The following is an 18,239-nucleotide window of genomic DNA, read 5'->3' as shown; positions in this document are numbered from 1 at the left end:
CGTGCTCAAGTACTAGTCTCGAAAGCTTAAAGACTCTCGATCTCTACGGAAATAATTACGTGATGCCTTTACTTGACATGACGCACTTTTGACAAGTAATTTGAAACAAAGAAGAAACTTTGGTCACCAGTTTCGTAAGATTTGTCACAACAAATGCATTTTTGTCCCTTGTTTGTGGCGTGAATGGAACAGTGTGAGCAGCCTATCTAATCGTTTTTCTATCCACATTCATTGTGGAGTCTCCATGTATGAATGGGAGTGAGACGAAATATTTATTCTTGCTTGCGCCGCAATCACGTGTATTGGCGCTGCTGCCGAAGATACGTTCCGCTTTCACTTCTCGGACTCGTGGTCAGTACTAATGTTCATAAGTCATAGATAATACAGTGTTGTATGGCGTGATCATTTAAAAAAAGTCTTAATGGCTATTACTACTTGTATGAAACTGCTTAGTATACCTATTTGGCAATAATAGTGCCACAATGTTTTATAGTCTTGCACTGACATACTAGGTGCCCCCCCCCCCCCCCATCTGTGTTAGTCACCTTGTACTTTACAATGTAGCACTTGTGAATGATTTTGACCATAATATTATGATATGGATCATTTGAAAACAAATGTACAGTCAACTTCGCTTATAACGACTGCGGGTATAACGACTATTCGCGAATAACGACAGAATTTCCATGCCCAGAGCAAAGTCCCATCCAACTGTAATACATATAATGAGACTTCGGGTATAACGGCACTTCGCGAGTAAGGACACTTTTCTGATACCCCGCCGAGTGTCGTTATAAGCGAAGTCGACTGTAGGTGTTTCGGAAGTTTTGATAGAAACTGGGTTCGAGTGTCGAAACGGTAGGAAACATTCGAACTGGTCGTGTCAGGTAGCGACTAGATTATTCATTGCGAGTTCAGCTCATGACCCGGAATAACCCAGTGGCAGCGGCAGATGCAGCGCCTAATGGTGAGGGTGAGGGCATACGTCTCGCAACCTTTGGCACAAGTTCTGAAAGCCCCATTAGCCGCATCCATGTACCCTTTGTGCCTGGCCACAAGCTCCCAGTTGCCTGTGGGTAGCAGCACGACTGGAAACCGCTCCCAGGCATGACTTAAACCAGGTGCTTTTCACATCTAAATCATGGGCTACTCCGGGTATGAACGGCCATCATGGCTCATGAGTTCTTTAGGGAACAGAGAAAAATTCACTCTTTTTATTTCAGTTCATGCTTCGCTCGCAAGAGACACTGGAAAAGAGATCATTTACGACATCTTGTACACATTTTAATATTGTACGTGTACAGTGGAAACATGCAGGCTGGAGAGGTTGTATGTGAAACGTGTAAATCCTGGTGGGAGATTTAGAAATTCTATCCTCACTTCATAATTTCATAGTCAGCAAAGTTGCATTCCACGAGTTTGACGCTGGAATTTGTGTAATCAAATGGTGTACATAGTACGTATCGGAACGAATTGTACGACGAACTGCGTGCTGTCTTAATTTTCATTGTGGCATGCACAGCTGCGCATGATATGGAGTGATCATTAACGTTCCTGTTGTCGTAAGCTATGGAGACGTTTGTGACAATTGCCACCACCATCAACATACAGTACTACGTGGCACATGGAGCCCTGGGTTAAGTAACTCCTCAAGGAAGACAGGGCTCCATTTGCAAACCAGTGGTACCAAATGTTGCTATACCTGTGGAGAGAGAGAGAGAGAGAGAGAGAGAGAGAGAGAGAGAGAGAGAGAGAGAGAGAGAGAGAGAGAGAGAGAGATAGAGGGAGAGAGAGAGAGAGAGAGAGAGAGAGAGAGAGGGGGAGAGGGAGCTATAATGCTGTATGTCTTGTTTCCCTATCGTTTAGATTGCCTTCTTTGTATTGAGCTCATTGTTTGACAGCGAGCAGCCAGCAGCTACAATACAAGGCAGCAATGGATGGCAAAGGTTTGTTATGTACTCATAGTATTTTTTGATGGCCCTACAGATCAATACTAGATGGCAATAGATGCACTTCATACAAAACACCGATGGTTGTTATAATATAGAAATTACCTTCCCATTGTCATAGGAGATACTAGAGCTCGAAGCTTTGAGGCGAAGTTAAGGCCAAACTGAAGCACAGCGCAGCTATTTGGGCTCGTCAGCACCTGAGTGCGGCATGTCGCACTGTTATTATACAGCGCATACCAAAAATACATTTTAGTGGTACAGTGCACTCATGGCTTGGGTAGCCAATGCTAGCCATGGCAAATATGAATGATGAGTGCGTAAGCAGCTACCCAGACCAACGGAACGTAAGTTGCCATATGGGAACACGGGAAGCTATGTGTACGGGGCACAGGGAAAACATGTCCCTGGTGGGGCCCTTCCCTGACATTTGGAACCGGAAGGAATACATTTTGTTCATTATTGGGTACCGGGGCAAACAGTGATACAGTCAATACGTTACTGAGACGTATCTGATGCCCCTGCATGATATGCTTTTTGTTGTCTCTTTTACTGTCTTTCCTTTCTGGTGTGTACAGTGAAATAGGTCCCATTGATGTTGTCTACACATGGGTGAACGGAAGTGATCCAGTCTTATTGAAATCTCTTCATCATCACAAACTTCTACTAAAGAAGAAACTAGGAATAGTCCCAGGGTAAGTCAATACTTGAACATGAATGCTTGCTTGTTTTGCCACGGTAAGTAGTCTTTGTCGTATGAGCATGCGTATCGGCAAATCCCCAACTCCACTGTGCCAGCCTTGTTTTGTGGATGAATTCCAGTTGGTCGTTCAGATGTTTTCGTATGTCTGAATACTCCAAATGCCAATTGTCAAAAGTAGCCGGGATGTGGATATACGAGTACATGTATTATCCTCCAGCCAGCCGATGTCAATGGAGTTGTACTCTGTATCAGTGTATGTCCAACTTGCCTTCACTGTAGACAGCATGCTGTAGGTGTACTCTGTATCAGTGTATGTCCAACTTGCCTTCACTGTAGACAGCATGCTGTAGCCGTGTACTCTGTATCAGTGTATGTCCAACTTGCCTTCACTGTAGACAGCATGCTGTAGGTGTACTCTGTATCAGTGTATGTCCAACTTGCCTTCACTGTAGACAGCATGCTGTAGCCGTGTACTCTGTATCAGTGTATGTCCAACTTGCCTTCACTGTAGACAGCATGCTGTAGCCGTGTACACATTCTATATACAGGCACATTGCTCTATTGGCCCATTTCAGGCAGGGGGGGGGGGGGGGGGGGGAGGATGCTGATGCAAATAGTCAGGGTCTTTACAGTGGTAGTCTCTTACAGGCTCTTGTGTTTGTCTTTTTTTATACCAGTTCTGGTGTGTGTGTGTGTGTGTGTGTGTGTGTGTGTGTGTGTGTGTGTGTGTGTGTGTGTGTGTGCGTGCGTGCGCACACGCGTGTGTTTGGATGTTATGCACAGGTCTGGAGAGAGTAATTGTAACGGTACTAACTGGGAACTGTTGTGCAAAAGGTGATTACTATCCAATAGAATCCATTGTGTACGGTGTGCCTAAGACAAGCTCACCTTATTCATCTGGCCACGTTGTCGGTGAGTTAGGTCTCTGTCTCAATCCTGTACTGTAGTCTGGCTGTGTGATGCACAGCTACAACCAGGTAACGTCTTAGCTCAGTTGCATGATTGTACTGGCCATTGTGTTCAACATGCATTCTCCTTGGCTTTCTCTGTCTGTGTGTTTCCTTGCAGGGCAGGTAATGTTGGTGTCTGCAACTTAACAAAGTGAGTTCATAGGGTAGGGCTAGCAACCAAGACCAATAGAGCAAGATTAGGTTGGACATACTGTGGAACCTGTTTGAGGCGACCCGCTCAAGGAGCCTTCAAATGTGGTCGCTGTATACAGGTGGTCTCCTTGTTCAGGGTCATTTGACTGGAAACAACACTCCCTGGTCCTATTTGAAGTGGTCCTCTGCGGCAGGTGGTCACCTTATCCGAGTGGTCGCCTTGACAGGTTCTACTGTATAGAACGTTAACAGTACTCTGAAGCATTGACCAGTGACGTACTTGATGTCCTACATCCTGTGTGAAGAATATAGTTTGCAATGCAAAATTGGCGAGAGCTTGCATCAATTCTTACTTCTCCCCACATTGCCTTCTGCATTCAACTGTCAGATGCCAGCTGGAGCAGCGCAATCAACAAGGACACCACCACCAGCTGTTTCCATGGAGCATAGCTGTCCTGGAAGGGACAAATATCAGCCTGCTGCAGTCGTACGACATTCATCAGATCTCACAGGCCCGGCCGTATCGTACTTTGGACCTCCAGCGTAGCAACGCGACGGCGCAACACTCCACCGCTTTGCTTTTCGCATCATCCAAGCAAGGTATGTGCCAAACGTAGCTCAGTATGGAACGAAGAAGATTGGAACTCCTGAGCTGTATCAGAGTTCTGACTCGACAAGAGTTCCTAATTTTCTCGTTCCTCGAACAGCTTCGTCATGACCGTAACCAGTATTTCTGTGACTTTCGCCGATTCTATACACTGTAGAGACAGGATGCATGCCGACCTTTCCTCCTCATGGATATGCGAGTACTGCCGGTGCATGCACTAGTACTTCAAAGTACACGTTGTATTCTATCCTAAGGTACATGATGTTGTGTATCTGTTGTGGTGTTGTGCAGCCTTGCAGCTTATCGAGTTGAAGAATGTAACTTACAGAAACAAGAATTACTCGGTGACTGAAGGCTATGTGGTGAGAATTGCTCATGTACAATTTTTCTTGGCTATGTCTCTTGGGATATGTTTCTTTTTCTTCTCACTTCTACTTTATCTAAATATTTTGCCTACATATCGATGAAACTGTAAGAAGACTCAAGGTGTTTCCTGAATCCAAACTCTAGTTCACTGAACAAACACCTTGTGGATATGCAATGTACTTAGTTTTAAAAGAGTAATTAATTACTGGTTTCCATCCATCCTGTCAATGTCTTGACTTTGTAGGTGCATGCTAGCTGTGGTGTCAGCTTGGAGTTTATATTTCATTGCACACATGCCGTGTACGCGTGCATGCGTGCGTCTGTGCGTGTGGGTGCATGCATGTGTGCGTGTGTGTGTGTGTGTGTGTGTGTGTGTTCTACAGAGTGCAACATGTTGCCGTGGACACTGTGCTCTTCTCAAGGATCACATCATTGTACAGGGACTGTCAGCCAATACCAGCTCTGAGACGCATCGTCGTCTGAAGCAGATTGCCAGCGACAACTATGGAATAAAGGTTGGCACCTGTATTTCAGAACAAACTGAAGTGTTGTCACTTCGGCAGTAATATTTGAAGACTGAAACTAGCAATACGGCTTGCACTTCCTTTTTGACTAACAGATTGACACACGGCTACCATTATAGAGTACATGAGAAGCATGTCCAACCTTTCACAAGGAAACCTACAAAAAAGCACCACTGCCTGCTCACTATGCAGTGTTTTGGAGAATTCACCCTTCATCAGTGTTCGTCTGGAGTGACCCGCACTGATCTGAGAGCAAAGCAAGCACATGGAGCAGTGTGAGCAGTCAGTTCTGAGGCGAACGCGATGGAGTACGCAGAGCAGTTTTTGTGTGACACGGAAATCATGATGCCTGGGTTCATCTTTTTCGATTTTGCAGGAAATAAAAAAAATGATGTCAGAATCTCAAAACGAAAAGGTAAGCAGCAGCAAAAGGAAACTGCTCTGCCTGCTCCAACTCAAGGCCTGGAGCAGCCAGAACATGCTCCGTGCGCTCGAGATCCGGTGCAGACCAGCCGAACGCGCGTGTTCCGAGTGATCCTGTTCTAGTTCGGGTGCAATTTGTACCAGACGAGCGCGCCCCTAATGAAATTTGTGCTCCAAGTGCACTGCATTATGTAGTGCTCTCTGAGCCAATACATCACTACCTACTGATAGTGACTTTTCGTTTCCAGCGCCATAGTCAACTTGAAAGCTCCAGATAGCAGCGTGAGTCAATGTTGCCCGTAAAATTGTGAATGCAGACGCTGAGGGTCGTTGACTATTCACAATGTGTCACTTGTGATCATCCAGCAGCATTCCCCCGCTGGAGACAGCAATGCGAACTGACATGTCGCGACTTCTGAGATAACATTAGAAGGGGCTGCCCCTAACGTTGGAGCTCGCACCTCCTACAGCTACACATGCGACACTGACTCCTGCTACATCCTGGTTCTTACCAGGTGTTTTTTGTCGCGCTGGAAACAGAGCGCCACTGTAAGCTGGTGTCCCTATTGATGTTTGGGCCGGAGAGGCACTACATAATGCTGCAGTGCTGTCAGAGCACAATTTTCATCAGCCTACTCAAGCTCAACTGAGGAAGATGAATTCCCCCGAAAACACTGTGTATTGAGCAGGGAGCGGTGCTTTCTTGCAGATTTGCTGAGTGGAAGGTTCCTCTACGTACTTCTCAGTGCTCTGGAAGTGCATGTGTTTGTACACGTGTTGCTAAATCTGGTCTTTTCACCGCTGTTTTTTGCTTTTCATCCGTGTCATTTTTTTGTTTGCCGTTTGTGTCCAGGTTTTTGTATGGCCTGCGGCAGGCACAGCCATTGTTCAAATGCCAGTGTGGGGAACACCAGCATCACTCAACACGGTAAGTCATCACTTACACACTACATTGTAAGTGATTCTCACCTGTGTTTGCTTCTTCCCGGGTGTTATGCCGTTAGGTGAAAATTATTCATCATATGTTTCTGTTTGTGTGTGTACGCGTGTGTGCGTGTGTGTGCGTGTGTGTGTGTGTCCAGTGTATGCCGGAGTATGTGGTGTGGTGTGTGTGTGTGTAGAAAAAAATGGAAAAATGAAAATAGGGATTCACTGGCCAGAAAAAGTCACTTCAATCAGCTGTGTGGTGGATACCAAGCTAAAAATAGTGGCGGTCAATTCATCAGCCTTGCAAGCTGTTGAATGGTGTAATCCCAGCACAAGTTGCTATGTCTAACATAGCTGTTCGCTATCATCGCTTCCGCGATGGGCAGGTCTGAGGTCTGAGGTGTGTGCGCGCATGTGTGTGCATGTGCGCGTGTTTCTTCCTGGTACAGAGCGTGTTTGCACTGAAGGGGACGCACTCAAGCGTGCAAGTGTCTCCGGCGTATGCTGTGTGGAATTGCGCTGCTGATCGGGTAAGCAAAGGGAGGGGCGCTGGACACACGCCGGCTGCTGGGAGAGTGGTGGACCTTGCTGACCGGGTTGAACAGATTGCACAGTTGTGGATCAATAATCATTTTACATCAAGAGGAAGAAAATATGCACAGCCAAGCTCAAACGCCAAGCCGAAACATCCAAAGCTGTCACTAGTTGGCCCCAAGTGGCTGGGCACAAGTTGCTTGCCCCACGAGTAGTTGGAGGAGATCATTTAGTGTGGAAATATACAAGTCAGTAGCTTGCAAGGAAACACTGAAGTCGACAGGTTTTCTTCCCTTTTAAAATGCTCCATTTTTGTTCCTCTCTTTCCTTTCTCTCTTTTGTCTGTATTCATTGTTGTTGTCTTTGAATTTGAATTCTCTATTCTCACGATTTTGTTGTTGTTGTTGTTGTTGTTGTTGTTGTTGTTGTTGTTGTTATCAACCAGGATGCTGCAGCACCTAGTGTAGATGTTGATGGTGAAACTGTGCCAAGTCGTTTCGAGGACAATGAGGTTTGTTATTTGATGTTGCTGTATGATAACACAGTTGGTCATTGTTCTTGTACATAGGCAGTGTGTGGTTCAGCTGAGAGTTCCTTCTTTTAATTGGTCTCTGTTGGACCTTGGAATTGGTTGTGCTGCGTTACACGGACATGTGATTGTTGCTGTTGTTGTTGCTACTGCTGCTGCACAGGAACTGCGTTACTCACTGCGTGCAATTGAGGCGAACGCTCCCTGGGTGCGCCATGTGTTCATTGTAACCAATGGTCAGATTCCATACTGGTTGAATCTCAATTGTCCAAGAGTATCCGTTGTTACACATGAGGTTAGTTATGCCTCTGCCATGTCTTCTGTGCTTGAATGGAACATCTTCTGCTCCTGGATTAGCCGAGACCTGTAATGAGTGCTGCACCTTTTTTTGTTAAACCTATATTATTATGTCTTCAAGGAGCTCTCTCTCTCTCCCTCTCTCCTCTCTCTCTCTCTCTCTCTCTCTCTCTCTCTCTCTCTCTCTCTCTCTCTCTCTCTCTCTCTCTCTCTCTCTCTCTCTCTCTCTCTCTCTCTCTCTCTCTCTCTCCCTCTCTCTCTCCCCCCCCCCCTCTCTCACTCTCTCTCTCTCTCTCTCTCTCTCTCTCTTTCTTTCTTTCTCTCTCTCTCTACCAAGAATGATAAACTAATGTTGTGTCCATATGGTTGCTCTATTTGCCATCAATCTGTGCTTTAGGATATCTTCCTGAATAAGTCTCACCTGCCCACGTTCAGCTCGCCATCCATTGAGTCTCACATTCACCGCATCAAGGGTCTGTCACGCTACTTCATCTATCTCAATGATGATGTCTTGTTCGGACGCAAAGTCTACCCATCCGACTTCTACTCGCCCTCGTCGGGACAGCGGGTATGTGGTCTCTTCTTTGCTACATGTACATGCCATGCTGCCAGTGCCTAGTCTTTGCTTAGTACCCTTCCCGACATGTACTGCATTGGAGTGTGTTTTGCATCAATGCAGATAAAAAAAACAGTTTAAATCACACCCGCACCTCTCCTAGTCCTGGGTCCATCAAGTACATGTACAGTGACGGTTAGGCGAGTGGATTTGTAGCGCTGTGGTGTCGCTATGGCGAACTCATCGTCAAGTGTGTACTGTCTTAGCTGGGCATTGGCACACAGTTGCTTCCGTTCTTCACTTCCACACTAGAGCACTAACAATGCATCTTGCATCGTATGAGCAAGCACATACTATGCTGTGGTTTCTTGCCTGACTGGGGACTGGGGGTAGCAGAACGGCAAGGCCAGGATGGACATTGCATTGCCAGGAGCCGCCTGAACCTTTCTGTCTTGCAAGAAAAGTAGCGGAAACTAGAATACGGAATGAACTGTTTTGTATTATTCATTGCGTGTCCTTCACCTGCGTTTTGTCAGATCTTCTTATCCTGGCCACTACCCATGTGCAACACTGGCTGTACTGCGTCATGGCTGGGAGACGGCACCTGTGACAGGGCATGCAATAGCTCTCAGTGCGATTTCGATGGTGGTGACTGTAAGTGCGTGTTGTGATAGATATTATATAGATACTAAATACTATGCACAAATAAACTTGAGATAATTCCAGCGAACTGAACAACGCGACTGTCACAAATGCAAGAGGGCCTTTTACACTTCAGAGCTGGTGGTTTGTAACAGTGCGTGCTGTTGTGCGAACCGTTTATGCGCTCATCTGGGCAGTCAAGTCCGAAACTGTTTTTTTGTTGTTGCTGTTTTCTTCTGATGTCTATTGTCGTATGCCCATACGGTTAGTGCACAGTACTGGCATTTTCTTGGAGACAAAACTGCAATGGCGCTCGGTATCTTGACGTTTCTCCGTTTCCTGTATCCACCAGTTCCTATCTGATACATGTATTTGAAGTAAGATGCATGTATTGGTGTAGCTGCCAAGTACAGTGCTGCTCAATGACATCTGATTGTCGCATCAGTCAAGGTTACTGGTAGAGGGGACGGTTCGATACCGGAACGGCTGGACAGCCAAATTTGTATAGACCCAAACCGATCATCAGCGTTGATTGTTCACTCGAAATATGTTTGTGGAAGGAAACTGGCATGTTGAAGTTTGCTCTGAGGCCAGAGTCAATCGAACTGAGCCACTCCTTTGTGTTGACCCATTGCCTCCAAGTTGCCCAATTTTTCGCTTCAAATCAGAGGTGGCTCCAAACCGGACAGGTTTTAGAGTGCACGTCAAATTCACTCTGGGTCTGAAATTACGTAATTGCTATCGCTCCACGGCGGCCACTACAGAATAACAATAAGCCTTGTGTGTGCTTCCATTAGTTTTGATTGGTATGCGGTGCTTTATTGGCGAGAGGCAAGCCGCTGTTTACCTGCGACAAGAAGTTGATTTTTTGAAAGTCGTAAAACTCAAGTCGCAGTGGGAAGCAACACGTCAAAAACTCAAATGCTTGGTATGGCGCTTCTGGTCATCGCAGAGCCATGGAATTTTGGCGCTGAGTAAAATACATCGTAGTCTCACTGTGACATACGTTTTCTAATCAAAATACCAAGAGAGAAAGTGAATATTGAGACCGTTCCGGTTTGCAACCTATGTCCTATTTGAAACTGTCGGCTCTACACCCTGCACCAGTTCACCCTATCCCAATGTTCACAGGTCTGGGGCTGCACAGCGCCTGCACAGTGTGGCGTTGACTTGCCGGATTGGACTTCATTGAATAGCACTGTACATGTTCCTGCACAGTGCTAATCATCAAGAGCCTGAAGTTGATAGTTATCGTCGGAATCTAGAATGACTGCTGTACTCGTAATTTTGAGCATGCATTTCTTGTGGTCACCCATTTCTTATTGTCAATATGTCGCTTTCGTTGCTATGTTATCACCTCTGCCACTGACTCAGGCCTGAAGACGGCCAAGCACTCTACGGGTCGATTCTCCTTTTCTTCCTCCGAGGCTGCATGTAAGGGATGTTGTGCTGGAGCTGTGTGTGTGTGTGCGTGTGTGTGTGCGTGTGTGTGTGTGTGTGTGTGTGTGTGTGTGTGTGTGTTTGTGCGTGCGCGCACGCGTGTGCGTGTGGGTGTGCGTATGTTCGTGTGTGCATGCGTGTATGTGTGTGTGGATGTTTATGTGGTGGTTTAGTCCTCGCACATGAGTTACCCCCAAGTCGATGTGACTCCATTGTGTGGCCAAGATGTGCTACTTGCTATCCATGGTATCACCTTTTAGGATAGAGCAGCTGGACACGGTGGTGTTGAGACACCAGACTGGGCCAGATATCAGAGAAACACAAGTAGTGGCCCAACCGATAAATTGCTGGTCGCACTGCACTGTCATCAGAGTTGGTTTTAAACTCAGGCATGTGTTGAAGATGCCACCTATGTTAATGCACTCGTTGTACTTTCAAAACGTAGTGCATCTACACCATGGTGTATACCTGGTTGACGACCAGTTGGGTGACAAGTTACTGAAAAACCTCCCTACTACCCGGAGTGCCGTGGTGTTCATTATTGTAATGTCATTGTGGTGTTGTTGTTGTCTGGTTTATGGTGTGTGTGTGGTGTGTGTGTGTGTGTGAGTGTGTGAGTGTGTGAGTGTGTGTGTGTGTGTGTGTGTGTGTGTGTGTGTGTGTGTGTGTGTGTGTGTGTGTGTGTGTGTGTGTGTTGGAATTGTCTGGTATGCGGTGCGCGGTATGTGCTGTGGTTGGTGTGGTGTGTTGTGCAGTGGTCAGATGCAGTGGATCGTGCAGGGACTCTTGGCTAGGCGATCGCTACTGTGATTCTGTGAGTACCTTGGCGTGTTTCTGTACATGTACATGTAGTTCCAACACACTCCTCACCAGTCCTATCCAGTGTAGCTAGAACAGTCAGTTCTTACCCTGATCATGCTACAGTGGCTGAGTTGCCATTGTTTTTTTAATGTTTAGTTTTTGTTATATACGAGTGAGTGAGTATCACAAGTGAGAGATAACCGGTCAGCATATTCCAATAGACGCTTCCATGTATTATTCTACCTGCAGTCCCCCCCCCCCCCCCCCACACACACACACACACATACACACCCTTGTGTGTGCATGCGCGCAAATATATTTACCGCTGTCACTAGCAGAGGTATGGCAGTGTTTCGAAGCTACAGGGAGGATGCATGCCAACATTGTTTGCTGTGCATGCACATGTAGGGATGAACGGCGATTCCAAAGTCATTCCAATGTGTGCGTACATGCGTGTGTTGTGTCACTCTTTTTATGTTGTGTGTATGCGCAGGCTTGTAATGTATTTGAGTGTGGTTATGATGCTGGCGATTGTAAGGAAGAGGCTGGTCGACCACTCTTCAGGGTGCATATATCAAATGCCTTAGCAATGGGGACTGTCCTCATCCCAGAAGGTAGGAGGAACTGTTTATTCTGGATTTCGGAAGATGCTGATCTGCTTATAACATGTTGAGGGGTGCATGTGGGGAGGGTCGGGGCGGGAGGGGGGGGGGGGGCACAACTATCACCAGTGATCTACTGATCTACTTCCCCAGCACTTTGAACCTTCTGTAGTTTGATGATGAGGATGGGAGGATGACACTATTGACAGGCCTCCGTGATGCTGTGCAGTGCAAACCCACGGCCAGTCACTTTAAAGTCATGCAGTGTAGGGGCTATGCCACATTCATATGCAAAACTTTTGCCATTGATTCCCAAGCCACATGCTGCCAACAATCAGAAGGCCTGTAGCATGGTACAAGACTACAAGTATATTTATGAAGTTGGCCGGAGTCTAATTGAAACACTCAACCGTGCCCTGGCTTTGTGGATGGTAGGGACGACCATTTATCTTCAGGGATTTCATTTCCTTCATCACCTGAGACCCGGCCGTTGTCAGTCTGCAGGATTCCTGGAGGGCCGGCCGTATGCATAACTGTACTTGAGCACCACTGCACATACATCCTTTGCAGACTTGGACTTGATGCCTGCACCCATCGCGAACCGAGGGTAGCAGTCCACAATGTTGCGGACGTACTCAAATCATCGTACCGACGGCAACGTAGTGGGATGGTACGGTCCCCCGACACAGCAAACACACACAGCAAGGAGGTCAAGTCTTTATATATGATCCATTCATTTAGTTTCTTACGCGTTTCTGCCTTGTAGGCTTCGTCAGAGACATATGCATAACTGTACTTGAGGACCACTGCACATACATCCTTTGCAGACTTGGTCATGATGCCCGCACCCATCGCAAACCTAGAGTAGCAGTCCACAATGTTGCGGACGTACTCGAATCCTCGTACCGACGGCAACTTCTTCAATTCCATCTGCCATCGCGGATTTGGGTACGTGACTAGGATGGAGCAGCGGAACAAGGACAAGTCGGCACCACGATCTTTCGTTTTTTGGCAAGGCTCTGGCCTTCGTGCGTATCCTTATTCCCTCTATGTTATCTGCCATCACTACCTCACCTACAAACAAAATACTACGAAAAGGGAAACAAACTGCAATGTCACAAAAGAAAACCACTGCCACTGGAAAGGAAGTATCGAAGTGGACACAACACAAAAAGCAGAACCCCGTGGTGGCTGATCGTTAACCACGCTGTGCATGCCGATAACAGCCAAGCGGTCGTAATATTTAGATCTTGATTTTGTGATCGCTCACAGGAAAAGTCGTGTACTTTAGTGACTGGTCATCAAGAGAGAAAAACACCCAGTCCGTGACTCGGTGACAATTTGTGACCGCTCACCGGGCGTTGGGGACTGTATGATTGGGGTTGGTGGGACCGTGATCGGTCACTGAGACGTGATCGGTCACAGGGATGTGATCGGTCACTGAATTCTAGGTAATTATAGGCGTGTAGCCGCCTGGTACGCCTGTAGCCTAGCACACCTGTAGCCAAGTAGCAAGAGTAGATAAACACGAGTGTGCAACTTGCGGATGGAAATCTTTGTCGATGTAATCCTTTCTACGACGCACACGCTGCGAGTCTTTTGGGAAGTTTTGCCTCGTGCACTTGGCCGGGATTTACATTACAAGGTCGGTGCCCTCCCCTTGCAAGAAATGAAGATGGGATGCTTGTGAGAGGCATGATGCTCTAGCAGGTATTTCACGGTGCTTGCTGTAAAGATAGCTTGATTGCAGTCACATCTGACCTGCAGCTTTGTGCCAACACTGTGTCTTGTCCTACTTTCAGTTCATTTCATGTTGAAGAGGCCGTGTTGTTCACAATGGTACCGTATTTTCCCGATTATAAGTCGCACTTGATTATAAATCGCACTTACAGTAAAACCTGGTTTAAGCGACCACCCCACGGTGCAAGCAAAAGCGGTCGTTCAAGCCAGGTGGTCTTTAGAACCAGGTCCCACAGTGTCTGTGAAGAAGTCGCACCCCAGTTTTCAGGTGTGAGCCACACTGATTCAAGAGATTCACATGTATAAGTAGGAAGTCACTTTCGATTGTAAGTCGCACCCCCTTCTTTTCCCTTGAAGTTTAGCGTAAAAAGGTGCGACTTACATTCGGGGAAATACAGTACAGGTGGAATCCTGATAATTCCCACATAAAATTTTCTGATAATTCGAACCTCGAACCGGACATATCCGTTAATTCGAAGTTCCACGGATTCCACTTACATAGAAAATGTGTGGGATTTGTGCTGATAATTCGAAGTTAGCAACGTATAATTCGAAGTTCACTGTACACTGTACTGGTCAGTGCAGTTTGTATGAGCTGGCTGTGCCTGTCAGTTCAGTATCCGTGAGATCTGTGTCTAAGGTCCATAGCGCAACTCTGCGTGACAATGGGAGCATTTTGACATACATTATTGTGTTGTGGGTTCATGTTTGGATAATTAGAATGTCCGGATAATTAGAAGTTTTTTTCTGGCATTTGGAGGTTCGAATTATCAGGATTCCACCTGTATACCATTGTGTTCACACCCGTGGATTCTGTTGTTGTCCATCGTAAGATAAGTGTGAACTGCATGCAGCATCCGAAACTGAGTTATCATGTAGAGTTTGTGGCATGATTGCCTTGATATCTATACCCATGTGTGTGTGTGTGCGTGTGTGTATATATGTACGTGTATATGTACGTGTGTGCGTGAGCGAGAGTGTATGTGCTCGCATGCATATGCGTGTGTGTGTGTGTGGGTGTGGGTGTGGGTGTGTGCACATGCTTGTGCATGTGTATCTGCAGGCCACTTGTCTGCAAGAATCATGCTGAACGGATATCCGAAGAACATCTCCGAAGGCCAGTACACTGTTGCGTCCGGCAAGCAGCTGGTCCATGCTGCCGTGGTGTCCAGGACATACCACTACTTCACTGTAGTCTTTGTGAAGAATTGCACTGGACTGGTCAGCTTCAACCTGACTACTGCTGACAAGGCCAACAAATCAGCAGTACGTTCTTGAACATCCGCTCAAGTTGTAGTCGTTTCACTTTTGGTAAATCGGGATTGCTTCAATGCACACATTCGCAATCTTTGCTGTTGCTGAACATGTGTCTGACCAAGTCTGAGAGATTTCTAGAATGTGGACTTGACATGCACCATGGGAGGGGGGGGGGGAGGGGTCCCTCTCCCCTACCCCAGGTGGAGCTCAGTGATTGCTATCACCCCGCCGTCATTACACGCAAGTAACAGTACAATCATGTGAAGCTTGTTTGTCCAGTGACAGTGTGGTCCTGTGTCGTAGGATGCGAATTGACATGGTTCATAATTTCATATCATGTTCCATATTACATTTATGTTCCTAATAATGTTACTGTATAGCAGGAAATTTTCGGACGGAAATAGTTTTCGGACAAAGCCGAATTTCGACCTTTCGAACGGATTTTATTTTCGTACAGTGCTGCATGCTAAATGCACGTGTTCGCATGCGGTACGCATGTATAGTGTACATAACTTCACAGGAATAAATTTTAGTATGGAATTAATTTGAGTAGTACAAAAGAGGCCATGTACGAAATCGTACGAAAATAAATTCTGTCCGAAAATTTCCTGCTATACAGTATATCCGCACACGAAGCACAGAAGCCATATCATTATTTTTGACTAGGCCTTTTGTACCGTTACTTTTCAAGTCGAATACAATGGTGATTAAAGCCGCAGCAAGCATGTCCTTATAACCGGCACGGTGGCGGTCACTGCTAGCCCCTCAGAAAGCGCTAGGTGAATGAATGTTATAATTTATCATGTTCACTGTAATGTTCTTGAAAAGAAGAATGCTGCTTGCATTTCAACTTCCGTTGCCAGTTTGTCTGTCTGATATCTGCTTGCCAGTTGTTCTGTCGGTTGATCTGTCTGTTGATCTGTCTGTTGATCTGTCTGTCTGCAGCTTCATTTTAATTCAACCTTTGACACACGCACAGTACTTCCGAACTACACTCGTCCAGCCCCAGTAACTCCAGCTTTATTGGGATCATTGATTTCAAAATTGTCGGTATGTAGCCAGTCAGACCAGTACTGTTAGCAGCCAATTACTTTCAAGTATTCATATTGTTCTGTGAAACCCAAGACTCATATGTACCTTCAGTGGGCTGGAGGTGATGCGTCGGTGTGTTGGTGCACATGTGTGTGTGTATATATACCGGTAATATGTGTGTATGTGTGTCTGCATGTCTGTGTCTGTGTCTGTGTCTGTGTGGTACATGATATGTGTGTGTGTGTATTTGTGTGTGTGTGTGCATGTTCGTGTGTGCATATAGATCGAGTACTTTGCAGCTTTCATTGCACCATTGTCACGGTCTGTGTTACGTATTATGATTGTCTATTCATGTGTTTGTTTGCTGTTAGGGCAAGAAGAATATCTCTGGTATATTTCCACTGGACAAGTCACTACAATTCTGGAAAGATGGCAAACCAAGGTACAGTATATGCTAGTGCATCAGTTGTGGCAAGTGAAATGCGGACTGTTTACACTTTTAGAGCGGCGGGCAGACATTGAAAACCTCATGTACGTGTGCTGGAGGGTGCATTCGGGGCGTTGAGACCTATTGCAGGGTTGCCTTTGGTACTGTAACTGAATCACGACCGGTCAATGCGTGGAGAGGGATGACAGCACTTGCAGCTGTTGGGCCAATCGTGCCTGCAATTTTCAGACAGGTCAATGACCCTCTTCCGGTGTTTGGTCGCAGTCCTGAAGAGGACCGTGCCGCCAAGCTGACTGGCCAGCGCCACTCCAATTATTGCCACATCCGTATCAGGTGATTGGATGACAATACAGTTGGCACCACCCTGGATGGCATCAGCAGCATGTAGGAAAAGTTTCGTATCTGCTTCCTCCTGCGTTGACTGGAGCGAAGGAAGCGCCTCTCGAACCACAGACGTTCCAGACGAATCGAACTTCCAGCAGCGGTCTTCAACAGACAAGACTACTGGACATGCAGAGAAGTGGTGCGCGTAACTTGTTAGGTATCTTTACACCACTCCTTCCCCAGGAAGAGCAGAAATGACAACGTGTTGCTGCCGCCGCGCAGAAAGCCAGACCAGGATGTTGGGCATTTCTGTGCTGGATTGGAGACCTGTGGTAGACAAAACGCACTTCTGTGCTGAATTGGAGACCTGTGGTAAACAAAACGCACTTCTGTGCTGGATTGGAGACCTGTGGTAGACAAAACGCACTTCTGTGCTGGATTGGAGACCTGTGGTAGACAAAACGCACTTCTGTGCTGGATTAGAGACCTGTGGTAGACAAAACGCACTTCTGTGCTGGATTGGAGACCTGTGGTAGACAAAACGAATACCAAGAGTACCTGTAGGTCATTTCGAGATGCAAGCTGCTTAGCATGAAGACAGAAATCCACAGTCAGTGTAAATGCCAAAATTACCAGCCTGATTTATGTACAGCAAATTACAGAGAATATTTCCAATTTGGTCACATGACTAGTTTGGATTCAGTAGTAACAAGCCAGCCATTATCCAACTCAATCACAGTAAGCAATCAGGAGCAACTTACCAGACATTGAATACCATCGTGTTGGCTGCGTCGCTTCCTTTCACAGCTCTTGATAGATAGATCTCGGTAACAATCAGTAACAAAGTCAATGCGCTTGCCTTGACATCGCTGAGGTGTTACAATGGACTTGAGCACCATCTCTGCTACATCGCCAAAAGTGCACTGACCGACGGTCTGTAGTGACTGACGGAGAGCCATGCCATCCACGAGCCATACTGCACCACTAGGTATGGCATCAATGACGCACGGTGAGCAAGATCCTTGGAGACATTCTAGCAGTGATGACTTTGTATTCTTTTAAACAAGGCCGCCATCCGGTGTGGCAAGGCTCCATAGCAAGGGGCCCAAGGGAGTAGCTGAGGATTTTCTTCATGTCCATTGCTCTCGATTGTGCTTAGATGATGACACGGGAGAAGAAGGTACGGTCTGCTTTGATATTGACTTCAAGGCCCTTCACTTGTACAGATTTCTTCTTCAATTTAACCAGAGTCGAGAAGGTCTTTGTGTTCACTTTAGGCAGGGGTGCGAAGAAACTTTGTCTTTGCTGTCACCAAGCGCTCAGCATGAAATACCGTGTAGGCCGCCTCACCCGCAGAGACAGAGTTGAGCAGGCTTTGCTGCTCGTCTTCTGGTGCAACTGTACCGGTGCCTACAGCAGTCAAAGAAGCCAGGCT

The 18,239-nt window shown here is 46.6% G+C and overlaps 1 protein-coding gene across 2 annotated transcripts in view; it reads left to right on the top strand.

The window, feature by feature from the left end:
* Window positions 1-95: 95 nt before the first annotated feature.
* LOC135804567 (N-acetylglucosamine-1-phosphotransferase subunits alpha/beta-like) overlaps window positions 96-18,239 on the top strand; it is a 29,265-nt gene continuing 11,121 nt past the window's right edge. For both annotated transcript variants that reach the window (XM_065318460.1, XM_065318459.1), the window contains exons 1-20: window positions 96-351; window positions 1,867-1,946; window positions 2,528-2,644; window positions 3,436-3,486; window positions 3,721-3,753; window positions 4,144-4,355; window positions 4,654-4,724; window positions 5,112-5,243; window positions 6,529-6,603; window positions 7,052-7,132; window positions 7,582-7,647; window positions 7,829-7,960; window positions 8,360-8,530; window positions 9,055-9,172; window positions 10,535-10,594; window positions 11,356-11,414; window positions 11,895-12,015; window positions 14,807-15,009; window positions 15,946-16,050; window positions 16,404-16,474. In XM_065318460.1, the coding sequence (XP_065174532.1) occupies window positions 253-351; window positions 1,867-1,946; window positions 2,528-2,644; window positions 3,436-3,486; window positions 3,721-3,753; window positions 4,144-4,355; window positions 4,654-4,724; window positions 5,112-5,243; window positions 6,529-6,603; window positions 7,052-7,132; window positions 7,582-7,647; window positions 7,829-7,960; window positions 8,360-8,530; window positions 9,055-9,172; window positions 10,535-10,594; window positions 11,356-11,414; window positions 11,895-12,015; window positions 14,807-15,009; window positions 15,946-16,050; window positions 16,404-16,474 (2,057 nt within the window). In that variant the 5' untranslated portion in view covers window positions 96-252. The remainder of the gene's footprint in view (window positions 352-1,866; window positions 1,947-2,527; window positions 2,645-3,435; window positions 3,487-3,720; window positions 3,754-4,143; window positions 4,356-4,653; window positions 4,725-5,111; window positions 5,244-6,528; window positions 6,604-7,051; window positions 7,133-7,581; window positions 7,648-7,828; window positions 7,961-8,359; window positions 8,531-9,054; window positions 9,173-10,534; window positions 10,595-11,355; window positions 11,415-11,894; window positions 12,016-14,806; window positions 15,010-15,945; window positions 16,051-16,403; window positions 16,475-18,239) is intronic.

Source organism: Sycon ciliatum, chromosome 1, assembly GCF_964019385.1.
Source record: "Sycon ciliatum chromosome 1, ocSycCili1.1, whole genome shotgun sequence".
NCBI classification, from domain to species: domain Eukaryota; kingdom Metazoa; phylum Porifera; class Calcarea; order Leucosolenida; family Sycettidae; genus Sycon; species Sycon ciliatum.
This window is presented reverse-complemented; position numbering and strand designations above follow the sequence as displayed.